Source organism: Arvicanthis niloticus, chromosome 25 (genome assembly GCF_011762505.2).
Source record: "Arvicanthis niloticus isolate mArvNil1 chromosome 25, mArvNil1.pat.X, whole genome shotgun sequence".
NCBI lineage: Eukaryota > Metazoa > Chordata > Mammalia > Rodentia > Muridae > Arvicanthis > Arvicanthis niloticus.
In genome coordinates, this window is record NC_133433.1 from 18046864 (window position 1) to 18071469 (window position 24606).

Sequence of the window (24606 nt, forward strand, 5' to 3'; positions counted from 1 at the left end):
ACTTTAAATTGATCCACGTCAACAAAACCTGGATCCCTGGAGATTCTCACCTTCAAGTCTGATTGCAAAAGGGGCCTAGCTGAACATGCATCTAAGGCTAGTTCATCGTTTTCTCAAGGAGCCTGTCCCCTTTCTTTCACACAGAGACAAGGCAAAGCTGCAGCCCCATTTGGCATCTCTCCCTGAACTGGGAAACCTGGATATGTATAGATACAGTTACTTAGACAGAAATAACTTTCCCTTTAATAAAATGATTACAAGGAGCCAAGATCTCTAACATCCAAATTGTATAATAAAAATAGACAATCAATAGCATAATGAATGCAGTTCCATAGGAGAACAAGGAGAAATGGTGTGTGTACTGTGAAAGTTTTCTCCAGTGCAGAACCCTGCCCTGTACCCCATCAACACATACTTTATAAAATTACAACACATGCAAAACAACACAGAATGCCTTAATGGCCATTTAAGTACTTTCTCAGAAAAGGTACAGCAATTGATATCTGACTTTTAACTTGGTGGAATAGCTACTTTTTAAAAGGCAATTTTAGAAAGAGATTTGTCTAAATCATCACTTTGCAAATCAGCAAATTTAGCCAATAATGAAATGCTGGACTCATTAATATATGTATATATGTATATGTGTAATATATATATATATATATATATATATACATATACATATGTATATATATGTTTGTGGTGGTAACTCCATGTCCCTCTTCATCAAAGCACTGCAGTACTGGGCCAATTCCACAGCTGAACAGCACCACAGTGCACACATCTTTCCTTTGTTCATATCCGACTCAGCCACAGAGACCAGCCATCCAGTGATATTATCTGCAGCAAATGAGAGATCTCCATCCTGCTGAAGAGAGAGTTTGAGCAAAAGCTTTTCCAGGGCTTCTCAGCATCCCTCTCTGCCTCTTGCTGGTTGTTGTGTGAAACCCTGTGGCTGCTGCACACCGTGGGTAGTAAGTGAGTTAATTCAAAGAATCTGGAACCTCATTGATCCTGATTGAAAGCAATACACCCAACCAAATACTCTCCTACCCCATCTGCTCTGGCCTGCCACCAGCTATTCAATACAGGAGAATTAATAGTTTCAGATATTCTAACCGACCCAATAAAGGCACTCATTTAAGCTGGGCTGCATTAACAAAATGAGAAAAAACAAGGGGAAAATGGGTTCAGACGGGCGTTTTACTTCTAGTTGGCTTTAACAGTGCTGAATAAGGTTGATTCTGACTTTTTATGCGCAAGACTTGATAAACTGAATGAGAAGGCACTCAATGATCAGCCAACGAGCATTGATGGATGGTCATTAAGGCCCCCCCCCCCCTGCTCTAAGGGAGACCCTTCCACAAAGTGGCACACCAGCTTGAAAGGGCGGATTCACAAATGTCCAGATTTCTCCGCTTGCTTGTTCCACTTTCTATTTCAGACCACTGGCCACCAAATGAGGCTGACATATTGGAAAATAATGTTTTATGGGCGAGTGGTAAAAAATAAAATGGGGGCATTAGCTGTGCTTTCAAATTCAAATCTTCTAGTTTTGTCAGACCCCAAAGGTTTTGATTTTCCACCCAGCTGGAAGCTATTAGTGTTTTCTAAAGGCATCCCACTGACAGGGCAAACCTACCTAATATGTGAGCTGTTGGGCTGAGGGCAATGGACCTCTCTGGATGATTTCCTAACTTCTCATCACTTTGACAGTCGATTAAATAGATACAACACCCAGTAAAAATGTACATTAATTTGTTTCTGCCACTGAAAGACATTTGAAACTGTATTAAATAAAGGCTGTAATAGATTGTCTCCTGACAAGGATAAATCCAATTATACTTTGTTGGCAGGAAAAACAAACAGCTATGGTTTAGGCTCCAAGGTAAGACACAGCCAACCACAAAGAAATGAGTGGAATAGAAAATAAGTCGTAAAGTTCACCGAGAGCTCCACCAGGGTGACAGGTCAGCTGTCATGTCTTCTATAAATGCCTGCTGTAAAGAGCTAGATACAGTCAGACACTGTCTAGTATTTTGTTTGGGGGGGGAATGATTGGCAAGCACTTGCACCACCTCAACTGTCAGCTGGCATACAGAAGAGGCCCCAAGAACTTTGCTTAAGTGACAAAGGAAGAGTGTTTTGACTGTCACCCTAAGAATCTGAAGGAAGTATAAACATCAGGGGGCCAAAGGCTTTTTGGCGCTGTCCTAGAGGGCCTAAGTGCTAAGCAGTAAGATGTAAGGGAGTTAAAGGAAACCTGCTAGACACAGGAAGCTTGATGGAATAGGTGATGAGACAGACATTACAGAGGCAGAAAGCCTGTTTCGCTTGGATCACTTGAAACTTGATGGACAAGCCCCATCCATCCTGTGGAGAACATGCTATGTGGTCCTTTGAGAAATCCCATTCTATCGGGCCAGTGGGAGGCAGGGACCTAGGTAGTCATAACACAACCTGCACACTTCATCATTGTCTTATGCTAAACTCAGTTTGCCTCTTTTTTTTTTTTTTTTTTTTTTTTAATCTCTACTAGCTTATGTGGGTTACTATTGAGCTCTAAAACTAATGTTGAAACTCCAGCCTTAGAAATAACTTCAAAGAATATTGTCTTCCTAATAAGCCAGTCTCTGTGGCAGTTTCCTCCATTTAACCATACACACACACACACACACACACACACACACACACACACAGACAATCATTTTGGCAGTTTTTTGAAGCAATGTATTTGATTTGGGGGCTTTGGTCAACATATTTATCCAGCGGGTATGGTGATGCCTATGTTTAATAACAACACTCAGGAGACAGAGTCAGGTGAATCTCTGGATGTTTGAGACCAACCTGGTATACATAGCAAGTTCTAAACCACACAGAACTACACAGTAAGACTTTATGAATGGGGGGGGGGGAAGAAAACCCCAAATATATACATACTTCATATATGAAAGCAAATATGTCTGTTATTATGTACATAAATATGTAGGTTTATGAGTATTTGTGCAAAATGAAATCTCAAAATTATCACTTGCTAAAAGTAAATAGAACCTATTTCTTGTAATTATTATTTGCTTCTAGTAGTGACAGTGCCCCTATAGTAACAAAATATATTTATTGTATATCTTTTGCACTAGACAACTTTTGACTTTCACACATAACATTTAAGAAATTCTAAAATCTGAAAACTGTTTTTAACACTCACATTGGTTGAACATTATTTTATGTAAATGAGACGTAAATGTACTGCCGTTCTTAAAAGTAGATTTCTCTGCAGGAAAAATGGTTTAAATTCTTTTTTTTCTGTTTAGTTTTTAAATTAAAAACAACACAAGCCATAATAAGCCGTAATGCGGAGTCCTACCTCTCTTGACTCCCTTTTTGCATAAAAAAATCATTTTCTGATTTAAATAAATAAAAAAAGAGATCTGTAAAAGATCCACCTACATACCAATCTGCAAAGAAGTTACCAATTCCATTTCTATCACATTTCTAACCATAAAGTCCACTGGGCTAAAATAGAAGGTACTTAACGGCCCAGCCCTATCCTGTGACACAGCCTGTAACACTATATGGAAAACCTTTGTCTACATGTCATCACCCTCCCATCTTGACTAATGGCTAGTTAGTTTTGTTAAAATGCAAGGGTGATGGCGTATGCTCCAATGAACTTCCCCTCCTCTCAGCACCAGAGACAAAACCCTGCAGCTCTGCTGTGTGCAGGCAGCCATCTGGACAGCTTTCCCTCAAAGCCCAGCCCACACCACACTGCAGGGAAAATCAGAGGGCTCCAGAGCTCTGTGGGGCTATTCATGACATACCAATTTCACATTTTCTGCTTGTAGGCTTGCAACAATAAATGCTAATGAGGACTATGAATGACAGTGTTAAAGACAATAAAAAGGTCTCCAAATCCCTTGCATATGGAGACACTGTTTTCAAAACTTCACCTTCTGTTACAGCGATGTAAGAATCTAAGGGATTAAAAAAAATAATAATAACCTAAGGAAAACAGTAAGCTGATCAAAGCACAACTGAATCCTTAAGATTGCCAGAGAAAGCTGTCTATACAAGGACAGCAAACAACAGACATTACCAACCCCATGAATACATCTATATCTCTATTACCTCTATTACCTTTCTGTCTTGGATATGAAGCTCAATGCAAAAAAAAAAAAAACTTTCTTGCTAAACACACTGACCCTCCACCACTTTTGAGCCTGAGAAGCTTTTCTCCAAAAATGATTATAATCAGCATGATGTCCATTATCATTCTTTGGCTTAATCGTAAACATTCCACATATTTTAAAATAAACAAAAATGCAAGCTGGTTTTCTTCTGGTAACATCTATCCTTAAAAACAATCTGAGAGCAGAGTCTTAGAGGAGTGCCACAAGTTCAAATCCAGCCTGATCTACAGGGAAAGTTCCGGCTGGGGCTTTGAAATAAGAGGCTGTCTCAAAACATAAGACAAGTAATAATAAATTTAGAAATAATACCAATGCTGTGATGGTTCTGCACAGTGAGATTTGATGTGATCGTTGTTTTCTGTATGTTCCAAATTTTCTAAAGTGAGCATGCATATATTGTACTTTGAACTAAATGGATTCTATATAATACACATTTTTCAATGCAATGAGAGAACAAAACAAAAACCATAAACATAAGAATATTTTAAGCACCATCAAGACTCTTCTTGCTATGCTTAGAGGAACTGTCTAGTGGTTAATTCTTTTCATTAACACAGACTTAAACACTTTCAGCAAAATCCACCAGGTGGAGCAAGGACACAGCAATACAAGAGCCTACTTTTTTTTTTTTTTTCCCCCCTCAGCACTTTTTAATCTCTAACAAACTCCCACCACCTTTTCTCTATATTGCACATTCTTCAAATCTATGCACATACACTAATTTGTTACATTTGTACTTAGATTTAAACTTTAAAAAAAAAAAAAAACACTTTTAGCTAGAATGAGTTTTATTTCCAAATTCCATTCCAAAATATACTTTATTTGTCCAAATAGTTCCCAGTGTAGCATATCTGCTACAGCACCAAGGTGAATTTTAAAATTAATGTTTTATAGTGACTCCAGCAGTGTTTGTCACTCGTACCCATCCCCCCACTAGGAGACAAGCACTCAGTATAATTCAGTGCTGTATAGGCTGAAATATAGAAAATACAGTAGAGTGCTTCAAATCTCTGAACCTCAGCTCAGTTCACTTAGAAACTTCAGCACTTCAACTTAGTAAAATTATTCTTAATTATATATCATTGATATTCAGAAAGTTTGTCAAAATGGCCTTTTATGTGAAAAGGTCCCTTTTCCACTCCTGTCAGTCAGTGACAGAAGAACAGGATTACTAACTAACTAACACAGCTGGCCACCGGCTCTCCAACTCCTACCCATCTTCTCCGCTTCTACATCTATCACCTTTTCCTGTCCATTTTGCTCCAGATTAACAGAGCAAGCTCGCCTGAAAACCACAACTCTAGTCATTTGTCTTCCAGTCTTTCACAGCCCTCTCCTGCTGAACCCAGTGGCAGCCAATAGTAGTACAGGGCTGCTGTCACTCACATTCTGGAAAAACTATGAATGGGGGTGAAAAAAAAACTAGCAAAAGTTGGGTTCAGGAGGCAGGGTGGGGATTCAATAAAGAGTCTGTCTGTAAAGAATGAGTTACAAACACTGACAATGGCTAAACATATATTTTTTTTTACTATTTTCTCCATATTAAATAATTCCCATGAAACTCTTTCCTACAAAGTCCAAACTGTTTATCATTTCTGAGAAAGGAGTATACAGAACCTGTGGAATTGTGTCTGTGCATTCATAAAAAAAAAAAAAAACCCACAGGGAAGAGGATGCACCTAGTTCTAGACTTGATGTGCCAAGGTGGGGGGATACCAAAGGGGGGGCCTCCCCTTTCTCAAAGAAAAAGTGGGTTGAGGGAAGAGCTGTGGGAAGGGGTACTAGGAGAAGAAGGAGGTGAATATTGGGATGTAAGATGAATGAAGGAATGAATAAATAAATAAATAAATAAATAAATAAATAAATAAATAAAATAAGGTATAAAATATAAAAGACACACATCACATCTCTCTTTTTACATGCCCACACCTCTTATTTATATTTTATGGTACGCAAACATGTGCCACTAAAGGATGAATGTCCTTCAGGCTGAATGACAGAAGCCTAGTGAAGTAGCTAGACAAACCAAATTAATAGACATGCAGTCACACTTTCCGTTGATTTCTGAAGGAAAAACTACCCCCATCCTTGCTCCCCACCCACAGGGAGGATGCTTCATCAGTCAGCGGGATAGATAAAGACACTGCCAGACTTCCTCTGGGGAAGGTAACATCTTGTTATATCCAGGAGGTCTCCCAAATGGTTCCATCTCCTAGCAATTCTTAGAATACTTTCACTATGCAACGCCCCCAAAGTTGGACATATTGCTAACCAATATTATTTCTCATCACCTCCTGCTTCATCAAAGGCTGTGTGCCCCTTCCTGCTGCAAATGTTAGCACTGTATTCAAATTCCAAAGAAAAGAAGAGAAAGACCCAATCTTGAAAATCCTATAACCTTTCTTTTAAAAACAGGATATTCTATTTTCGTATATGAATAAATAAATCATCTCAGAACTGTTAGCTGCACACTAAATTACTATGAGTGAGTCTGACCCCATAATAGCAATACACAGGATGTGATCATACAATACTGAAAAATGAGTTCCCAGGAAACTAAGGCCACTCTCCTGTTAGCTAATATGTTAGAGGGACAGGGATTGTTCCATAGCAAGTCCATAAGCACAAAATGAAAGAGCCACATGTTTAAATTCTTCGAAGAAAAAAGAAAGCCAAACCCATCTGTCAAAATAGACCAGAAGGAATGAGCAGGAGTCTAGGCACTGGCAGAAATCTCAGCTTCACAGCCAAACCCTCTTACACACAATGCCTCCTGAAAGAAAGGAACCAAGGCATGAACCAGCCTGACACAGGCAGACCCACAAGACTGTCCTTGAAGAATGTCAGAGGGCCAGGAGGCTGCAGGAGATCCTGGGGTTTCACACACTCCCAGACTGACTGTTTGGCTCTTCAGGTAATTAAACAAGGAAGCTTGGCTGCCGGGTAGGAGCCTGACCCCAACCAAGCCTTGGCTCCACGGTTCTGCATATCAACTTCCGAAAGAACTGCCTGGAGCATCAATAGAACACCCTCCTTTCACTCTCTGGCACTTATTTCCTTTCTCTGCCTCTTCCAAAATCTAACCCAGAAACAATTCCTGTTGCTTACAAAAACAGCCATGCATGAATTTATCAAAAAAAAAAAAAAAAAAGCTTTCTGCCACTCCCAGAAATTAACCCTGCACATTTTAAAAAGAAAAAGAAATTAGCCAAATCATAGGACTTTAGTAGAGTGTCAAATATACCAAATTCAGGTCATATTAATTAAAGGGTAAAATTTCAAATTGAGTAAAAATGGATTTTGATAGTCTAGTTCACAAATTAAGTATTTATTGTAGTTCCTACAATTGTTTCAAGTAATTGTCATTAACACAAGGAATCACCTATAATCTGCTTGATTTCACCAAGAATCTTACTTAAACAAAGTTCTTAAGTATTTCTTATGTATAATATCAACATTGTGGGTCATGAAGGTGAAAAGAATATCTCCTAAAAGATTAGAAAGTCACACTGTATGTTTTTGCATATCAAGCAACCATTAAGCACCACCCACCCTTGACATAGCCTCCCTTCCCTTCGTTTCAAAATCCACAGAGCAAAATATTGGCTGTAAGAGACAGAGACCAAAAGAGGGAAGAACACAATAGCATGCCTGCTTGTCTGTGTTCAACACAAAGAACATTAAATGAAAACAACTGGCACGCTGCCAAATTCCTATAGAGGCAAAGAGATTCAAATAAATTGATTTCACGCATCACACTGACCTGGGATCAGTGTGCAACGCTACAATAAGCTCAGAGCTCCATGTGGGGCAAAGACCATTAATGCTATCATACCCCTATATATCAGACCAAAGAAAAACTAAAATAAATGCCCAGGTTCTCCAAAAAAAAAAAAAAAAATCCATGTTACCTAAGAATGAACTCTCCTATCTTGGTATCAATGCTCAAAGGTATATAGGGCATTGTTGATAAGAGAATCTCAAAAGGCATTCTCTTTATTAATACAAATATGACTACTGGATCCTATGCAGTATACACAAATTGGTGCTTCCTAAATATTTTATCCCATATGCAGGAATATTAAACACACAGAACTCTGCAGGAGAGGTTCCTTTCATGGTCCTGAAAGCCAAGAGATTTTTATCTTTAATACACTGAAAACTATAATAAATCCATCTCCGAATTGTCCTTAACAGCCTGTAAGAGCAAGTTTCTCAGGCAAGATAGCACTCCCAGAGGCTCCCAAGGCATCTAACACTCACAAGGACACCTATTAAGAAAGAACAGCTCCAAATGCATTCTAGAGGAACAGGCACAGGGTGTGTGCATCCTGGGGGGGGAGGGGGGGGAGGGTTCAGGACTTCTGAGCTAGGTCGAGGGGTGGGGCTCAGTGGTCCAGTATGAGTTTAGCATGCCTATGGCTCTGAGGTTCACTCCAAGCACCAAAACAAAACAGTATGACGACAACCAAACCACCACGAGAGGAGACATATTAAGTTTTCCTAGTTTCCAAGCTGGCAGTGTGCCCCGGGTTCTGTTTCTCTGCCTCAAAGTCCCCACACAAACCAGACTCTGGCGCCTCCTCAGGCTGTTCTCACTCACAGCGCCAGCTTTTCAGCTGGTAATTCTTTGCTTTGTCTGCTTCCAAATTACAACTCCAGGAATCCAATGGATTCCAGGTGCTCGCAAATGCAAAGTGTGTGTGGTTTTTGTTCTTCTTGGCTTCTTGGATGAACTCAATTCTCAAGCTCATATTTCTATACGGCTATTACTATCACAAAGAGGAAGAAATAACTAAGAATACACTTTCAACACAACAGGAAAAACAAAGGAAACCTGAAAGTTTGAAAGCAGGCCGTCCTAAACATGCCTGCTAATGGCCATGACTTTTAGGTTGCACACACACATAGAGGAAAAGAAAGCTAGAAATTGGGGAGAAATTCTTCATGGAATCTGTGATTTTTTTTTTTTTTTTTTTTTTTTTTTTGATGCTGGGGACTCTGGATTTGCATATTATAACAAATGGACAGACTATGGTGCATGAAGAAGCATGTCCCTATATTGGTTTTCCTCAATATGCTTTTCCACCTTGAAATGATTCAGTGCAGTCAGGCCACAGATGTATTCCATGCGACTGACAGAGAATATGATTGATGGGGGATGGGGTGAGAAAAGATGATAATTTTATGTATCTACAATATGTGCTCAAGTTTTTAAATCCAATATCTTTTTCAATATTTAAGTGCCACTTTAGATATTTTTGCCATCTAATGTGAACCCCTATAGAGATAACAAGGCAAAACGCTGAGTTCTGTTCTGTTCTTAAATAGCTACTTTGTTCAGATGCTGAAACGTAGAAAACAATTCTGAATCAGGGATGGTTGTCCTTATTATCTTGTTTCTTTTAAGTTACCATATCGACCCCATTCTTTTTCTCTGTGCAAAGCTGTGGAAGTATAACCAACCCAGGTTAGAACTGTCAAAACTAACGTTTAATAACAGGAGTCCATAAACTAGGAAAGACAAAGGTAACAAATGTGGGAGAAATATCATCTAGGTAACACAACTGCCTCCATCGCCTTCCTCTTTTAAATGGCAGGTCTTACTTCTCACACTGAAAGACATAAATAAATGAAGGAGGAACCAAGTGAAAAGCAATGTAGATGCAGACACCAAAGTGCAGAACTTCCCCCAGAGCCATGGAAAACTCTGCAGGGCACTATTTCATTTTCTGTGTTCTTAAATAAATCCTCATTTGCCAACATCTCCCTGAGAACTTTAAGGCAGGAAATAAGATCCCTGTGGTACACACCTGCAATCCCACCACATTCGGAACTGGCAAGAGGAGGGTCAAGGGTTCGAAGTCATTCTTGCCTAGGCTGCTCTATGAGACCCTGTCTCAAACAAACAACAAGCAAACAACAACAGCAACAACAATAATAATAAGCCAGTATGTATTTTGAGGAATTGGGAACTGCACGGAGCTGAGACTGTGGGACAGTGTTAAGCAGGGATGTTTCCAACGCAATGGCCACAGAAGCTGAAAACTTGACTAGTCCTCTTTTCAGGAAGGCAGGCAGTCACACAACCTCAAATCCCTTCTGAGCCATTGGAGTGCCAACCAGAATCACACAACATTTGTGCTGACGATCAACTTCATCTCAGCAAAGCTTTTTCTTATGAGTGGAGCCTCTGACCAAGTCCATTCCCAGCAAAACCTGGAGCAGAGCTTGCTATGGGTCATTAACACCTCGTCCATGGTTCAGGACAGACATTCAGAAGCCTCTAGCTAAGTGGCAGAATATACTTTGTTTATACTTGGTGTTTTCCTGAAGTTAGACATCACATTTTTAAAATGTACCAACAGATATGAATTCTGCTATGTAATTCATATCTATGCAATGATATCATATCTATGTAATTCATATCATATGTAATGATATGTAATGATGGTCAGCTCCAAATTTAAAAAAAATCAAATCTATCAGAAGAAATCATAAATTGAAAAGCTCGGTTGCCTGTTTAGTCAACAAACTGAGAAAACACCACCTCCTCATTACAATAAACCCAGAAATTATGGCATGGGTTTTGCTCTGCTACTACAAGTGTTGCTCCATTTCTAACAGAGGTGCTATGAAACATCGCAAGAAGCAGAGAAAATACAATTGGTAGTTGATCATTTGATATCTCTAGACCCAAAACTGGTAAGCAGAATTTGCACAGGCTGATTGATCCCCACCCAAACCCACATCCAGAGGCTCCACACACAAGTGGTTAAAGCATAACAACAACTCCATCAACAGGTGCTAGAATAAGAAAGAGAAAAGTCTTCACAATTTGTAATATGTTGGGAGAAAGCGATAGATTGATTTTCTAATACATAAAGTAAATGGCAAAATCAAAATATGCATCTGTTCCTTACCTTGACAATATTCAAAGTTCGCCTTTTTCCGGCAGTCACCTATCACTACACTCAGTGCTCTCCAAGTGTTTCTTTTGACAGATATCATTCTCCAGCAAGCGCTGTGCTAATTTCCTCTGCTGCTCAGACTGGGACCCAGATAAGTTCACCAGCCCACAGATCAATCTTTTCTATTGACAACAACAAAGGGGGAAAAAAAATGCACACATCACAACCAGGCTAAAGCATCCCGTCCATCTACTTACATGATAAACCAGACCAGCTCTTTGTTTAAGAAACAGATACACGCTCTATATTGTGGCAGAACTCCCCACTTCCTCAGTTCCTGTAACAGGTATTCCCAGGCATGCTGAACCTGCCAATCATCTGACTCAAAGACGGACACCTTCTCAACAACAATGTTCTTTTAAGTTGGTTTCCAAAGTATACACCAGTCAATACTTTAAGAGGGCAAGTTATACTTTACCCATTTCCAAATAAAATATTAACTAGCAAGACATAGTTTCTTTAGAACACTCTTTGGCATTATATGTGTTATTGTGTAAGTTAAATGTTCTTTCAAACCAAAATATCCACACTCTTGCTCCTTGTGCCAACGCCTCAACATTGTCATCATTAGCTACAATACTTGAAAACAATTGAGCATCATAAAGAATAATCTTTAGGTAAGTAACTGGCTACTTTTAAAATTTTTTAATGCCAGACAGATACGGTGTTGTGAAACCTGTAATCTGAGCAAACAGGAAACTGAGGCAGGAGAATTGTCAAGAGTTCGAATTCGAGGCCATAATGAATTTGAGGCCAGCCTAAGCCAGGAGGGGAAAAAAAAAAATTAATTCCGAAAAAGAAAGAAGTACAAAGAAAAAACTTAGTTAAGAAAACTGTTGGACAATTCTGCTCAGCCTACTACTCACTTATCACTTCTAGAAACAGTAGTATCAATCTCCGGAAAATAACACAATGATTTTCTATTTATTCCTATGATCTGAGAGCTTAAGAGAAGCACATGTACATAAAGTAGGAATTCAATAAATACAAAAGAAGATAGCTCCAGAAAAGCAATTTCAAAAAAACATTACCATAGATGATCCTGTGTTTTTTAGACTAATTACTTCGTAGGGATTTAAACTGGTAAATGCACTCATATAAACAGCTCCTTAAACTGTGGGTTGCAACCCCATGTGGGGCCACTTAATTGAATATGGGGGTCACGAAAAAAATAGGCAGCAGTAAAAGGCTTCCAAAAGGACTACAGCCAACAGTTAATTAAAAACTCAAAAGGCTTGAACTGAGGTGTTTCTGGCAGTGTTTGCCCACGCTCCAGCACATGGCTTCTCTGCCGCCTTGCTTCTAAGCACGCATGTGCCCTGTGCACTGTGCAGGACATCACACTATGTCAAGAACTGCTTCCTGAAATCCCTCAGCTCAGACTAGAGGCTGCTGCATATTATGAATTGCAGTGTTGTTACTGGAGATAGGGGGCTCTCTGATCTTCTAGAAACATCAGAAGGGTTTAATTACAGAAAACAAAGACTTCATAGTTCCCAGTGTATCAAATTAGTGTATTCTTGGAATGAATGTTTGAGTTGATGACTTGAGTTTCATTAAAAAAAAAAAAATTCACTGTATTTTAGCTTAGAATAAGAGTGGAATTTTTAACAATTCCTGAAATGGGTATAAACATAATTTCGCCATTCTGTACTTTGAATTTATATGAAGGAGCATTCTCAGTACTAAATAGCATAAAATCAAAACATTGATCAATTCTGAAAAATATTGATGATGCACAGTACCCTGCAGCGTTAACTGTTCAGCCACAATTAAGTTTTTATGTCACAAAGTTGCATTAGTAACCAAAAATGCTTTCATCTTTGGTAAAAGGAAGAAGTACATATTAAAGTATTATTTTAAGATAAATTTCTTTATAACTTACTATCAGCATTTGATGTGTGCATCTACTTTATATACTTACATATACAGAATCATGTAAAACTGTATTAGGCAGAAGGGGTCATGTGTAGAACAGTTTAAGTAGCACTTCTCTGATATACTTTAAAGAAGCATTCTATTAAAGCACCTGTGCCCTTTCTATACCAACATATGGCTATACTGTTAGTCAGTGGTTGAGTGATTGATTGGTTCTTTTTTCTTTATTTCTTTCTTTGTTTTTTTTTTGTTGTTTTTTCGTTTTTTGTTCTTTGTTTTTGTTTTGTTTTGTTTTGTTTTGTTTTTTTGACAGGGTTTCTCTGTACAGCCCTGGTTGTCCTGGAACTCACTCTATAGACCAGGCTGGCCACAAACTCAGAAATCCGCCTGCCTCTGCCTCCCAAGTGCTGGGATTAAAGGTGTGCACCACCAATGCTCGGTGATTGATTGGTTCTTTATGATAAAAAAAATTAAAAATAGATAAATAAACGTACAATTAGGGAAAATGTGGTACTAGATATTCCTTGGTTGTGAATCATCTCAAAAAATATTAAAGACATCAGTTGAAAACTGAAAACATTTAATTTATTATGAAAATTAATAAATTTATTAAATATGACAAAGAAAATACTTCAAATAGAAAGTAGCAAAGATACATAACATAGGTATTTATAACATTTTCAGATTATATAAATACTCAAACACTGTAGGTGGGAGAGGACCATATACAACCAGTCAAATAAACACAATTATGAGGACTAAGTAGGACTACATCTGGAAGATGGAATATATTTCTTTGTAAAACAAGATTTGTTATTTCCCATGATTCTATGCCAAGGCAGCAAACAAACAAGCAAGTAAATGAACAGACAAACAAACAGAAGCTTTAATAAAACATTGGGGGAAAAAAGAAAGTGAACAGACTTTTAGATTTCGGTAGTGATGCATGATAACATTTTTTGGCTTCAACAATTGTCACCAAAAGCTCATGGTGTCTTGTGTGTCAGCTATGGGCCACAGCTGACTGTCTCCCCTGAGTAAGGAAAACTGGGGAAACAAGCCCTGGCATTGGTCTCTTTCTTGCCAGATATGCAGAGTTAGGCCAATATTTAACAAAAATAGTGTCAAGAATTTCAGTTCTGAGGTATGCAAAATTATCATATGAAGAAAGACCTCTGAGAGACAAACTACTGGATGAGAAGGGATTGTTCAGAACAGAACACAATGCTGCACTTCTGAATTTCACTTCTAGCATCTACTTTAAGGAGGACTCTGAAGTGTATAAGTTAGCAGGAAGACAATGTTACCAAATATTCCAAATGTACACATTTATAATCTCTAAATGTAAACAGAGTATACAAATATACATTCAAACATCACAGAATGCAAAGTTACAGATACACACTAGCACCCCCTTATCTGTCTGATAGATGAAGCATACCACCATTAACAGAGTTTAGAAAGAAAGAAAGAAAGAAAGAAAGAAAGAAAGAAAGAAAGAAAGAAAGAAAGGTAAAGAGAAAAGGAGGAGAAAGGGCAAGGAGAGAGACAGAGAGAGAGACAGAGAGAGACAGGGAGACAGACAGAGAAAGGCAGAGAGAGAGAGAGAGAGAGAGAGAGAGAGAGAGAGAGAGAGAGAACACTAATCTCTGAAGAACTTGGAGTGTATTTGTGTTTCATATTTCTAATATATTAAAATCTTCCCATATGAAATGGTAATAAAATGAGCAGCAGTAATAAACACTATGACATATATGTTCAGATGAGTGTGTAGCTATTCTATAGTAAAGTTTTTATCAGACCTCAACAACATGAACATTTCAAAATTTCCCTTTATCTTTAATATTCTCTTTGTTTAACCCTCAGTCCTCAGATGCACACCTCTTCACAGGGGGAACACCCTCAGAGGAAAGTTTGAAAGCTGAACTCCACTAAGGTTAGAGTGCCTCAAACAATTTGTAGTTTAACAGGAGTGTTATTAAAATCGCTCAACGTGCTATATTACCATGGAAATTGTGGAAAACATACATTCCCAAACAAATATTACTTTTTCTCAATGGTATGAAGTAATGGAAAGCACATGTTTAAATCTGCCATCCGTGCAGTAGTTCAAGCTGCAGCTAATAGAAAATACAGAGACTGAACCCTGCTATATAAAGGATTCTTGTTACAGAAATATAATGTGAAAACCAGATGCAGACAGAAAACCTTAATCACAGATGGGAATGTAATCACTGGCATACAGAATACGTTTTTGATCAATCTTAACCATATGCTCAATGTATTTATTTTCTAAGGAATGCAATAACTCGAGAGAACCTTCTATTTGAATTCAGTTAACCTCATATTTATAATGCTTTTATCTTACTCCCCCATCCCTTCCCTGTGTACACTGAGCCAAGGTTTTAAAAGGAAGAGCTGCTGGCCTTGGCAAATCATTCTTGTATCAGTTTATCTTTCAAAAATTTAATAGGATGTAAAGACTACACACATCCAAATCGACCTCAGAAGAGATGAAGTGCAGCTGCCCGATACAGTACTTCTCAATCACTGCCAGGAAACCTTTCACTGCCTGAATGCATTCTCGAGAGACTTCTATCAACATCTGAGGAAGTTTTTCTTTTAGAAAATAATATATGATTATTCAGAAAAAAAAGAGCATTTACACATACTTGTTTTATCTATCAACCCTGATTGATTAAACTTTAACTTTCCTTGACTGAAAACACTTTCTCGGATAAAGAGCATGCATTTACATGAACAAAAACACAATTGGCTTTTGGTTTATAAAAGGAACCTACTATGTAAGGAAACAGGACCTTGTTAAGCTCCTGCATTCATCAGGGCTTGGCATTCTCCTTTGGAGGTTCTCTTGCCACAGCCCCCAATCTGAAGATGCCAGATCTTAGTGCTTCAACCCAGACTAGACTCACTCATCTCTAACAGGGTGCTGCAGCATCCCAAGTCACAGGTCCTGGGAACTACATTTCGGTATCCCAGTTTCACAAGCTTCCTTGGCATATACTCACTCACACATACTCTCCACCTTACTACTGACTACCCACCTCCTGATACACCCACACAAACACACTGACCTCACTCTTGTCCTATCATTGAAGACTTTCTTCCAAACTACAGCTCTTAGCCTTCTCTTCAACCATGGCTTCAGAGGATACCTCTTAACTGCATATCTTTCCAGAGAGACTACTTCATCTCTTCTTTACAGCTTGGTCTGCTGCCCTCAAGACTCTGCTCACTTGGGGCACACACAGATCCTTCTCAACACTCAGATCTCCCTCCAGTACCCATCTCCTCTGAAACAGTTTCCAAGACACAGGGAATCCTCCCCCTGCCCTGCCATCTTTTCTAACGTTGTTTCCTAGTTGTCTTCATTATCTGACACTATAGGATACATCCCACAGGTTTCTTTATTATCCCTCCCTTCCCCACTCCCAAGTCCTGAGAGAATTCCCACCTGTGTTTCTTGTCATCCTGTCCTCCATATTTCGCACTGCACTTGGCAATTAAAAACAATCCAGAATAAAAACAACATCAAATAAGCGAACCCAACCAATGAAGTCTGCTGGGGCCCAGTGCATCTCTTGCGACTTTGGCGAATCTTTTCCTGAGCAAGTCTTGGCCAGGAGATCTTTCAATGTTCTTAAGATTTCCATAACATTGTCATCTCTGTCAGGTTTGGCTATGTCCTTCCTGCTAGGTGCTGTGCTATGTGCCCATCCCTGTGTATGCTGTATGGTCTTTGGAAAGACTCTGGAAGACTTAGGCATGGCAAGCATGGTTCTGGCAGACCTTGCCCTTCTCTCCCCTTCATTCTATCCTGCTAAAAAAATTACATTCCTGAAGCTTGTCACCAGGGTCTTTCTTCTTATTTGGACATTTCCTTGTCCTGAGCCTGGCTACCAAGGTCCAGCTACCAAAGTATTAAAGTCTGGCGATCAGGAGTCCACTTTGGTTCACTTAATTGACATGCACAAATAAAATGAAACATCTTTTCCAAACACCATTTTCCCATAGGCCATGTCCATCTCCTCACTGTCCAAAGGCAGTCCTTTGTCCCCCTGGGACAAATACCCCTCCCCTTTCTCCATTGTTCCCTTTCCCTTTTTTCCCATCCTCTGTCTCCTGTCTTTTTCTTACTCCCTGTCCTCTGTCTCTTTGGGGCAAATAAATCTCCTTTGTGCTGAGAACTTGGTCTTAGGGGTCCTGAGCTGATACTTTTCCTTACAGTCAAAGTCCAAGATATGTATGACTCAGACCTATAAGGTCAGCACTGTCACCAATGCAGAACAAAACACCATGACTGACAATTGCAGTTTGGGCCCATATACTAGATTCAAAGAATGTCTAGGGGATGGGTAAAGAAAAATTAAGTTCTAGCTGTGTCTGAGAGAGAATTACCAGGAATGTTTAGTATCTGGGATAACAACTGACAATGGTAAGGAGTCACCTGCCCCAATAGGATGAGGGTACTGATGACACCAAACCAGAAAAATGAATTATTGGGACAGCACAGGCTCACTTTCTGCTTGATATATATTCTCCCCTACTTGCTCCCACCTCTGTGATTATTTGCTTCAAGACAGCCCTGTAAGAGTAGCTAGCCTCTTTGGGACTAAAGCCTTTGAAACAAAAAGCCAAAATAAACTTTTCTTGCTTTAAACTGTTTCTCTTGGCTATTTGTTACAGTAACAGACGATTAACCTAAAGTTAAAGGCTGCCACTGACTGTAGCAAGTTTCAAGCACAGAGTTCTTTCAGTTTGTTAGGAAGAAGATCCTCAGTTTGTTAGGGAAGAGATTTTATCTCACCCTCTTTTGTGCCTTCAGATCTTACACTGGTGCAACACGCCCATTCAAAGAATGAGCGTTACTTTATGAATATCAGTTGTTTTGCTTGACACTAAAATGGAGACAGTCATAACAGAATGCTGTCTCGTCCTTGAAGCTATCCCCTGCCCTTAAAACTTTGCACACATTGATTGAGGCATGGTCAGATGCTAACATCACCTCAGAAATGGTTTCCCAGCCATGGGAATTCACCTCACTCCTATCATGCCCATCATTCTAACATCATCATTTCCTGCCTGCATTGTGTCTGACACTGACTAGGCACATCTTAATGTCTTCTTTATTAACTGTGTCCCACTTACTTGTTTTGCTCATTATCCTATCCCCCATTGTTGGCATTACACTTAGCACATAGCAGTAATCCAGCATAAAAAACAGTCACATAAATGAACCCGACTAAGGTGGTATCACAATGGCTACGTTCAGCTCTTGGAACTCCCACAAGCCTTTCCCTATGTAGCTATTAGCCAGCTACTCTTACAGGGCTGTCTTGAAGCAAAATAATCACAGGGATGGCAGTAAATGGGGGAGGATATATAGCAAGCAGAAAGTGAGCCTCTGCTGTCTCACATGATCTTTCTGTGGTCCTCAAATTTACATGACATTCTGTTTTTTATCAGGTTTGGCCAACTTCTTCCTACTAGACAATGTGTATAAGACCCCTTTCTCACCTGAAGTACAGACAAAGGCTATGGTTCTGATCATTAAAACAAAATCAAAGGTCTTTTCTCAAAACTGACCTGCTAAAATTATAATTTTTCTTTATGAAAGTTACTACTGCACTAAGGATAGAAGTGGGTACTAAGCTGCAGCAGTTATCAGGATGCAGGTAAACAATGAAATAACAAAGAAGACAATACTGTTAATGAATGTACTGTTTTATTTTCTCCCCTATAATTTCATCTGTGAAAGACCATCTTTAGAGGATAAAAGAAGAGAGACACAATTATTTACAAAGAGTAGTTTCTTCAAATAAAGGTACTTGATCCATGCTGGCAACCTTCACATAAAGGAAAAAGGAGATTTCGGAAATGTCTGCATCTGGAATTGACCTCGCCTATGTCAAGAGGATTCTACAACCTCCCAGCAGCAAACATGGTCTTGACACAAGTACCCCTTATTAGTTTATCATACAAGATGCAAAACCACCATTACCACCACCACCACCACCACCACCACCACCACCACCACCACCACCACCGCCGCCGCCGCCGCATCTCTGTCTCAGAGACTTGGCAAAGTTGGAGTATTTTCAAACCCTAAAAAAAAATAACTTTTCCAAAAGCAATGAAAAGGATTATTTTCCCTTGATGTTGTATTTCTCACCTGCAGCCAGTGTGGCTACCCCTATTTTCAGAGCTGTTTCTAGTTGCTGAGAATTAAGGATCTCCAGGAGAGTGGTAATAAACCCTGGACCAGTGATGATGCCTTAAAGCAACGAAGTCAGCTCTTGCCCAACACCACACATGAAGGATCATGTGAGGTTGCTCCCATCTGGGGGTGAGGTGGAAAAGTCTGATAGCAAGGAAAAGAGAATTGTCATTCTGCTGGCATTCTCCTTCAGCATTTATATTCAGTTTAGCGCCTGAGCCCATGATATGTTAGTGTTTATTCCCAGCAGCCTTCTTCCTCAATTAATCTTCAAAAAAAAAAAAAAAATCCTCTCACAGATATGCCTAAAAGTCTGCCTCATTAATGCACTAGGCATTTCTCAATCCAATAAGGCTGACAAAACTAAGCATCACAGAGGGTATTGTATTTTTAGTCACCACTTTACAATATCCAAGTCAAAATAAATTGTGCATTTGGAAAGAGAACACAATAAAAAAAAAGGGGGGGACCAAGGTGGAGAGAGGTGGGGCAAGAATACAAAAGACTTGCTGTTGAAACCAAGTTTGTTCTTTACTTTTCACCATTAAATGTTTCCAAGAGAAATTTCAGTAAATGACTTGAGCTCAAGGTGTGAGCTTTTTCACTATTTAACAAAGCACCAAAAAGGACCCCAACTGTTCTGTCCATACTCCCACACTGAAGGGGCCAGTGAACCAGCTAAATTTCATGAAGAGATTCTATCAGGAGAGAGGCCATAGCCTCAAAGGGAAACATTTCTCCGGAGGCTGAGGAAAAGGTGAAGTGGACCTAGTCTCAGTCCTCAGAAAGCACACAAGCAGCCCAGGTAAAAAGAGAAAAACCTAGCTATGGCCAGGTAAATGCCCATATCACCAAAGTCAAACAGAACCATTCAGTATTTTCTAAGTGGAGAAATGACTGCAAAAGAAGACACACTAGGAGTTTCTAGAAAATGGACTTGATAATTCCATACTGGGGAAAGCCCAGAAAACAACAATCCTGATGTACCTCTTATCCCCTTAACTGCCCCATCCTCTTTGAGGCCATGCTATTATGGTCTGGGTGAGTACTATTTCTAAAGAGAAAAAAGAAGCAGATTAAGTCAGAGGACCTTGTAAACCAGGCCTCCTCTCTGGGACACTCCACTGCCCTTGGGCAGGAAAGGTCACCTTCTCCCAGATGGGTGAAGTTCTGGGCCAGTGAGCTACAGGCTCACACTGCAGCCTGTTATTCTGCAGCAGGTGATAGCACCAAAGATGGATTTAAAACTTGGTACCTAAGCATCAACTTCCTCAGGCCACAATGCCTGGGTCTCGCTTTCTTCTCTAAGTGCAACACTGCTGTCAGTTTCTTGCACATCTGCCAAAACCAGAACTGCATGCAATTTTTGAGTATGTGTATGTAGCAAGCAGAGCACACTCTTCTCCTTCTTGCTCTCCTCATTTAACAACATACCTCAAAAATGATTCTCAGACAACAACATGATTGCCCTTTGGGGAAAAAAAAAGGATTGTTTTATGATGAAGTTTTGTCAAGATTTTTTTAACAGTGAAAATTAATTTCTATCAAATATAGTTGATAAAGAGAAAAATCCATCAAAAAATCAATTCTGACAGATCTGATTAAAGCTCAAAGATAAAGATAAAGAAGGTGTTTTCAAATTAAGCAACACCGCACACAGCCTTGATATGACATGATCTTGTGTTTTATTAACTCCCACACTTTCTATGCATGGGGTAATATGCTTTAAATGTATATCAAGGTAGCCTTTCAATGAAAGGTGGTTTTAAAAATAAATTTTTTAAAAAACCTCCAAATTTTTAAAATAACTGTTGCATATATTGGTGCACAGTTAGGAAAATGGTATTCTTCCTATAAGACCAGCAGTGTGTTTTTATTATATACATTTTTAGTTAAAAATACAAGCAATTGAAAATAAGAAATACAGCATAATAAAAATTTATTTCTCAATTAAATGCATTGGATAAGTACAAATATTAAAAAAAAGAAACAATAGGGGAAAGGATTTGATATAGAAGCACAGACTGATGACCAAGAACAACAAGAGAAGCCCTCAGAAACTATCCTGAAATTCAAGGGTTCTAGGATCAATATCCATATGGTCAGTGTATTGACACTATACAAGTGGCATTATGTTTGCTATGTTATACTTTATATATTTCACCTGCCAAAATTCAATATACTTTACTGGGTTAATTCACTTTAATATTTTCCAACTACTGTCATGTCTCAATCTATATGAAACAACATGACCTCATGAATTTTATTCTAAAAGTCCTCATGCTTGGACTGGGTTTTGGTTGATTTTTTTTTTTTCTTTTGACAGGCTGTGTAATGCTTGGCTTTCATTCCTTGACCTCTGTGTTGGGGACACAAGAATGAGCCACCATGTCAGGTTCATAAGTAGTTTCAATGGTGATGCCATTTCTTCCAATACTAAATTCTCTTAACTGGGGGGAGGTGCAGAGAGATTTAATAATAAATGTATAATGTAACTACTATCTTTTAGCGTATCAAAAGAATTACTCTGCTTTTCTAATGGGAAGCCTCCATTTTAAAGTAAAAGCCATGGTCCACACATGCTACTACATTAAGTTCACTATCTGTTGATTATAAAGATATAACAAGATTAATTTCTATTTCTAGCAACAATATTTTAATGCATATTTGTTCTTGATTAAAGAAGACTTGGAAAACATTACTGTATGAAAATGTATTTGGTCTATAGACAATGCACAGCACATTAAAGAGATGAAGCTAGGTTCAAAGACCTCACAGGAAAGCTACTCTTGCCTCATCCAGAAGACCACAGAGTCTGGAATCCGATATGTGCCCCTTTCCAAGATTATCCCTATTCCGGTCAACTGACTGTCACCATGGTCACTATCTTGTCCTCTCTATCTTCTCACCACTATGTAATGTTAGTGCTGAAAGAAGTTTATAAAGTACCAAGTACCAAATATCAATGTTTGTCATACATAAAAATATGTAAAACAGAGGTAGCTTTTGCAGAATGGGAGGCTAACTACTCAGCAGGCCTGATCACTCCTTACTCTCCCAAGTAGACAGAAGACATCTACAGAGGGAGAGGTAACAAACTTCTGAAAGAGGATCATGGAGCCAAATCCACCAGAGGATAAGACCCAAAGAAAAACACCTGTGGAACCACACCTACCACTTGGTAGTCCTGTCTCCTCCTCCCAAAGACAGCTGGGACCTTGAGAATTCCTTGTGTCAAAGAATCCAAATGACTTCCCAGCTCTTCTCAGAGGCTGGAATGCTTTGTATCTATGGTAGGGCAGGAAGGCTGCCCCTTCAACAAGCAGCCAAAGAAAATCCCTAGTTGTAACAAGCTAAGCACACTCAACAGTTAACTTGGTTGTTAACCCCTCCCCTCTACAAATCCCCTCTCTATCCATGCCCTATTTTTTTTTCTTGGAAATGCCTTTTGCATCTAGCTCTTCCTTGTCATCTTCTTAACCCAACTATGATCACTCTTCTACAGTATCTAAAATCGAAACTGCTGAAACAAAGGGCTGGAGTTGTAGCTCAGTGACCGAATGCTGGCTTACTATGCACAAACCCCTGAATTCAATCCCCACATAACAAACAAAGCGATGAACCACAATAAATGAGCTGATACAAGCAGACTGCTTGGTGTTGGCCTCCGTGCCTTCCCAACCAGCCACTACATCAGACCCATCACAACAAGGCCACCTCCAGAGGAACAGTTTTCCCAAGGCTCATGGCCTCCCTTAGCCTAGGACATCTGTTCTTTTCTTCTTTTTTTTCTTTCTTTTCTGTTTTTCTTTTCTACATTGATTTTAGATTTCTTCATTTTTGTCTGTTGTTTAAGAGAAGTTCAACTAGAAAAACAAATTTATTCTACAAGTGGAACTGTTCGAGCTTTAGAGTAGGAAAGTGATGTAAGACCCCAAGCCCAGACAGGGACCCTCCATGCTACTTCCCAAGAAGATGGTACCCAAGGCAAGTGTTTTATCTACAAGCAGTCATTTTGCTCTTACCCTGCACTCATTGCCCCACGGGCTTTTTTCTTGTACAGCTGGTTCTTAATGCATTTCCTAACTCCACTCCCTCTCCACTCCAGTACTCTTTACCTCTCTTGCCTTGTAAAGCACTGTTGACCAATGACAGCAGCCAGGCCTTGATAAATCCTTCCTGTCTCAAGGCAGCTTAAATGCCAACTTACTCTCCTCTCTAAAATCCTACTAATGAGGACAGAAAGATGGCCCAGCATTTATGATCACTTGATGCTCTTCCAGCAGACCAAAATTCAGTTCCTAGCATCAGTTTGCTTACAACTACCTGCAACTGAAGCTCCATGGGATGCAATATCCTCCTTTGGTCTCTGCCCCCCCCCACACACACACACACACTCAGACACAAACACATATACATCAGCACACACTCAGACACAGACACACACACCACACACTCAGACAGACAGACAGACAGACACACACACACACACACACACACCAATAAAAATAAACTCCACTTATTGAGCCATTTACTTAACAGTCTAAGTATACTACTATCACCATAACTACTTAACCTGTCCCCAAAGGGTGTGATCTTCAGTGGGGACTGAGCCCACTTTCCTGCCTAAAGTCTTCTCCTACCAACATACAACAAGCATTATCAACTTACTTTAGATTCCCTTACAGTAGTACACACTTCACTTTTCACTGGTCACCCTAGGAAGTGTCTTTACCTGGGTTAGCTGGCTAGTGTGTGACTCTTGAGAAATCAACCTTGGGTCTCCTGAGCTGCCTCTTTCCTCTTTTGTTACTCATTACCTCTTTCTGTCTCTAGAACTTTCTCCCTCTTCCCTGGAGGCCACCTGAAAACTTAGCTTAAACATATCAGTCAATGGAGCCTTTTCTTTTTCCCTTCCCATCTTTGCTGACTCCTCACCCCTCTTGCTTTAAAAAAAAAAAAAAAAAAAAAAAAAAAAAAAAAAAAAAAAACAATGAGAAGTCATTGCTTATATATACTGCTATCCAGGAAAGGTCAGGTGTGGATCTCCTGTTTAAACAATTCCAGCTAGAGATGAGAATGCAACTGTGATCACGTGAACACCCCCTAAAAGTTTCAGCATTCTACATTACTTAAGAACTCTTTCACAGGGAAGGGTTAGCAGATCCGCTTGATAAACTCCCAGTTCCACTCCAGTATCATTCCCTACTCTTCCTTGCTGTGTTTGCTCATCACTGTGTATATCACACACACATGGACTCAGAAGATAAACTAGCAGTCTTTCAGGATCTGTCACATTCTCCTCCTGTCTTGTGGCCAGGGAAAGAGA

At 39.4% G+C, this 24606-nt stretch overlaps 1 protein-coding gene across 4 annotated transcripts in view; it reads right to left on the bottom strand.

Moving 5' to 3' along the window:
- The window catches only part of Runx1t1 (RUNX1 partner transcriptional co-repressor 1), a 151669-nt gene that overhangs the window by 111729 nt on the left and 15334 nt on the right, over positions 1-24606 (bottom strand). The window contains exon 2 of one of the 4 annotated variants that reach the window (XM_076924142.1): positions 11114-11283. The exons of the other annotated variants lie outside the window; for them this stretch is intronic. Coding sequence (XP_076780257.1) covers positions 11114-11201 — 88 coding nt within the window. The 5' untranslated portion in view covers positions 11202-11283. The remainder of the gene's footprint in view (positions 1-11113; positions 11284-24606) is intronic. 4 annotated transcript variants of the gene reach the window in all.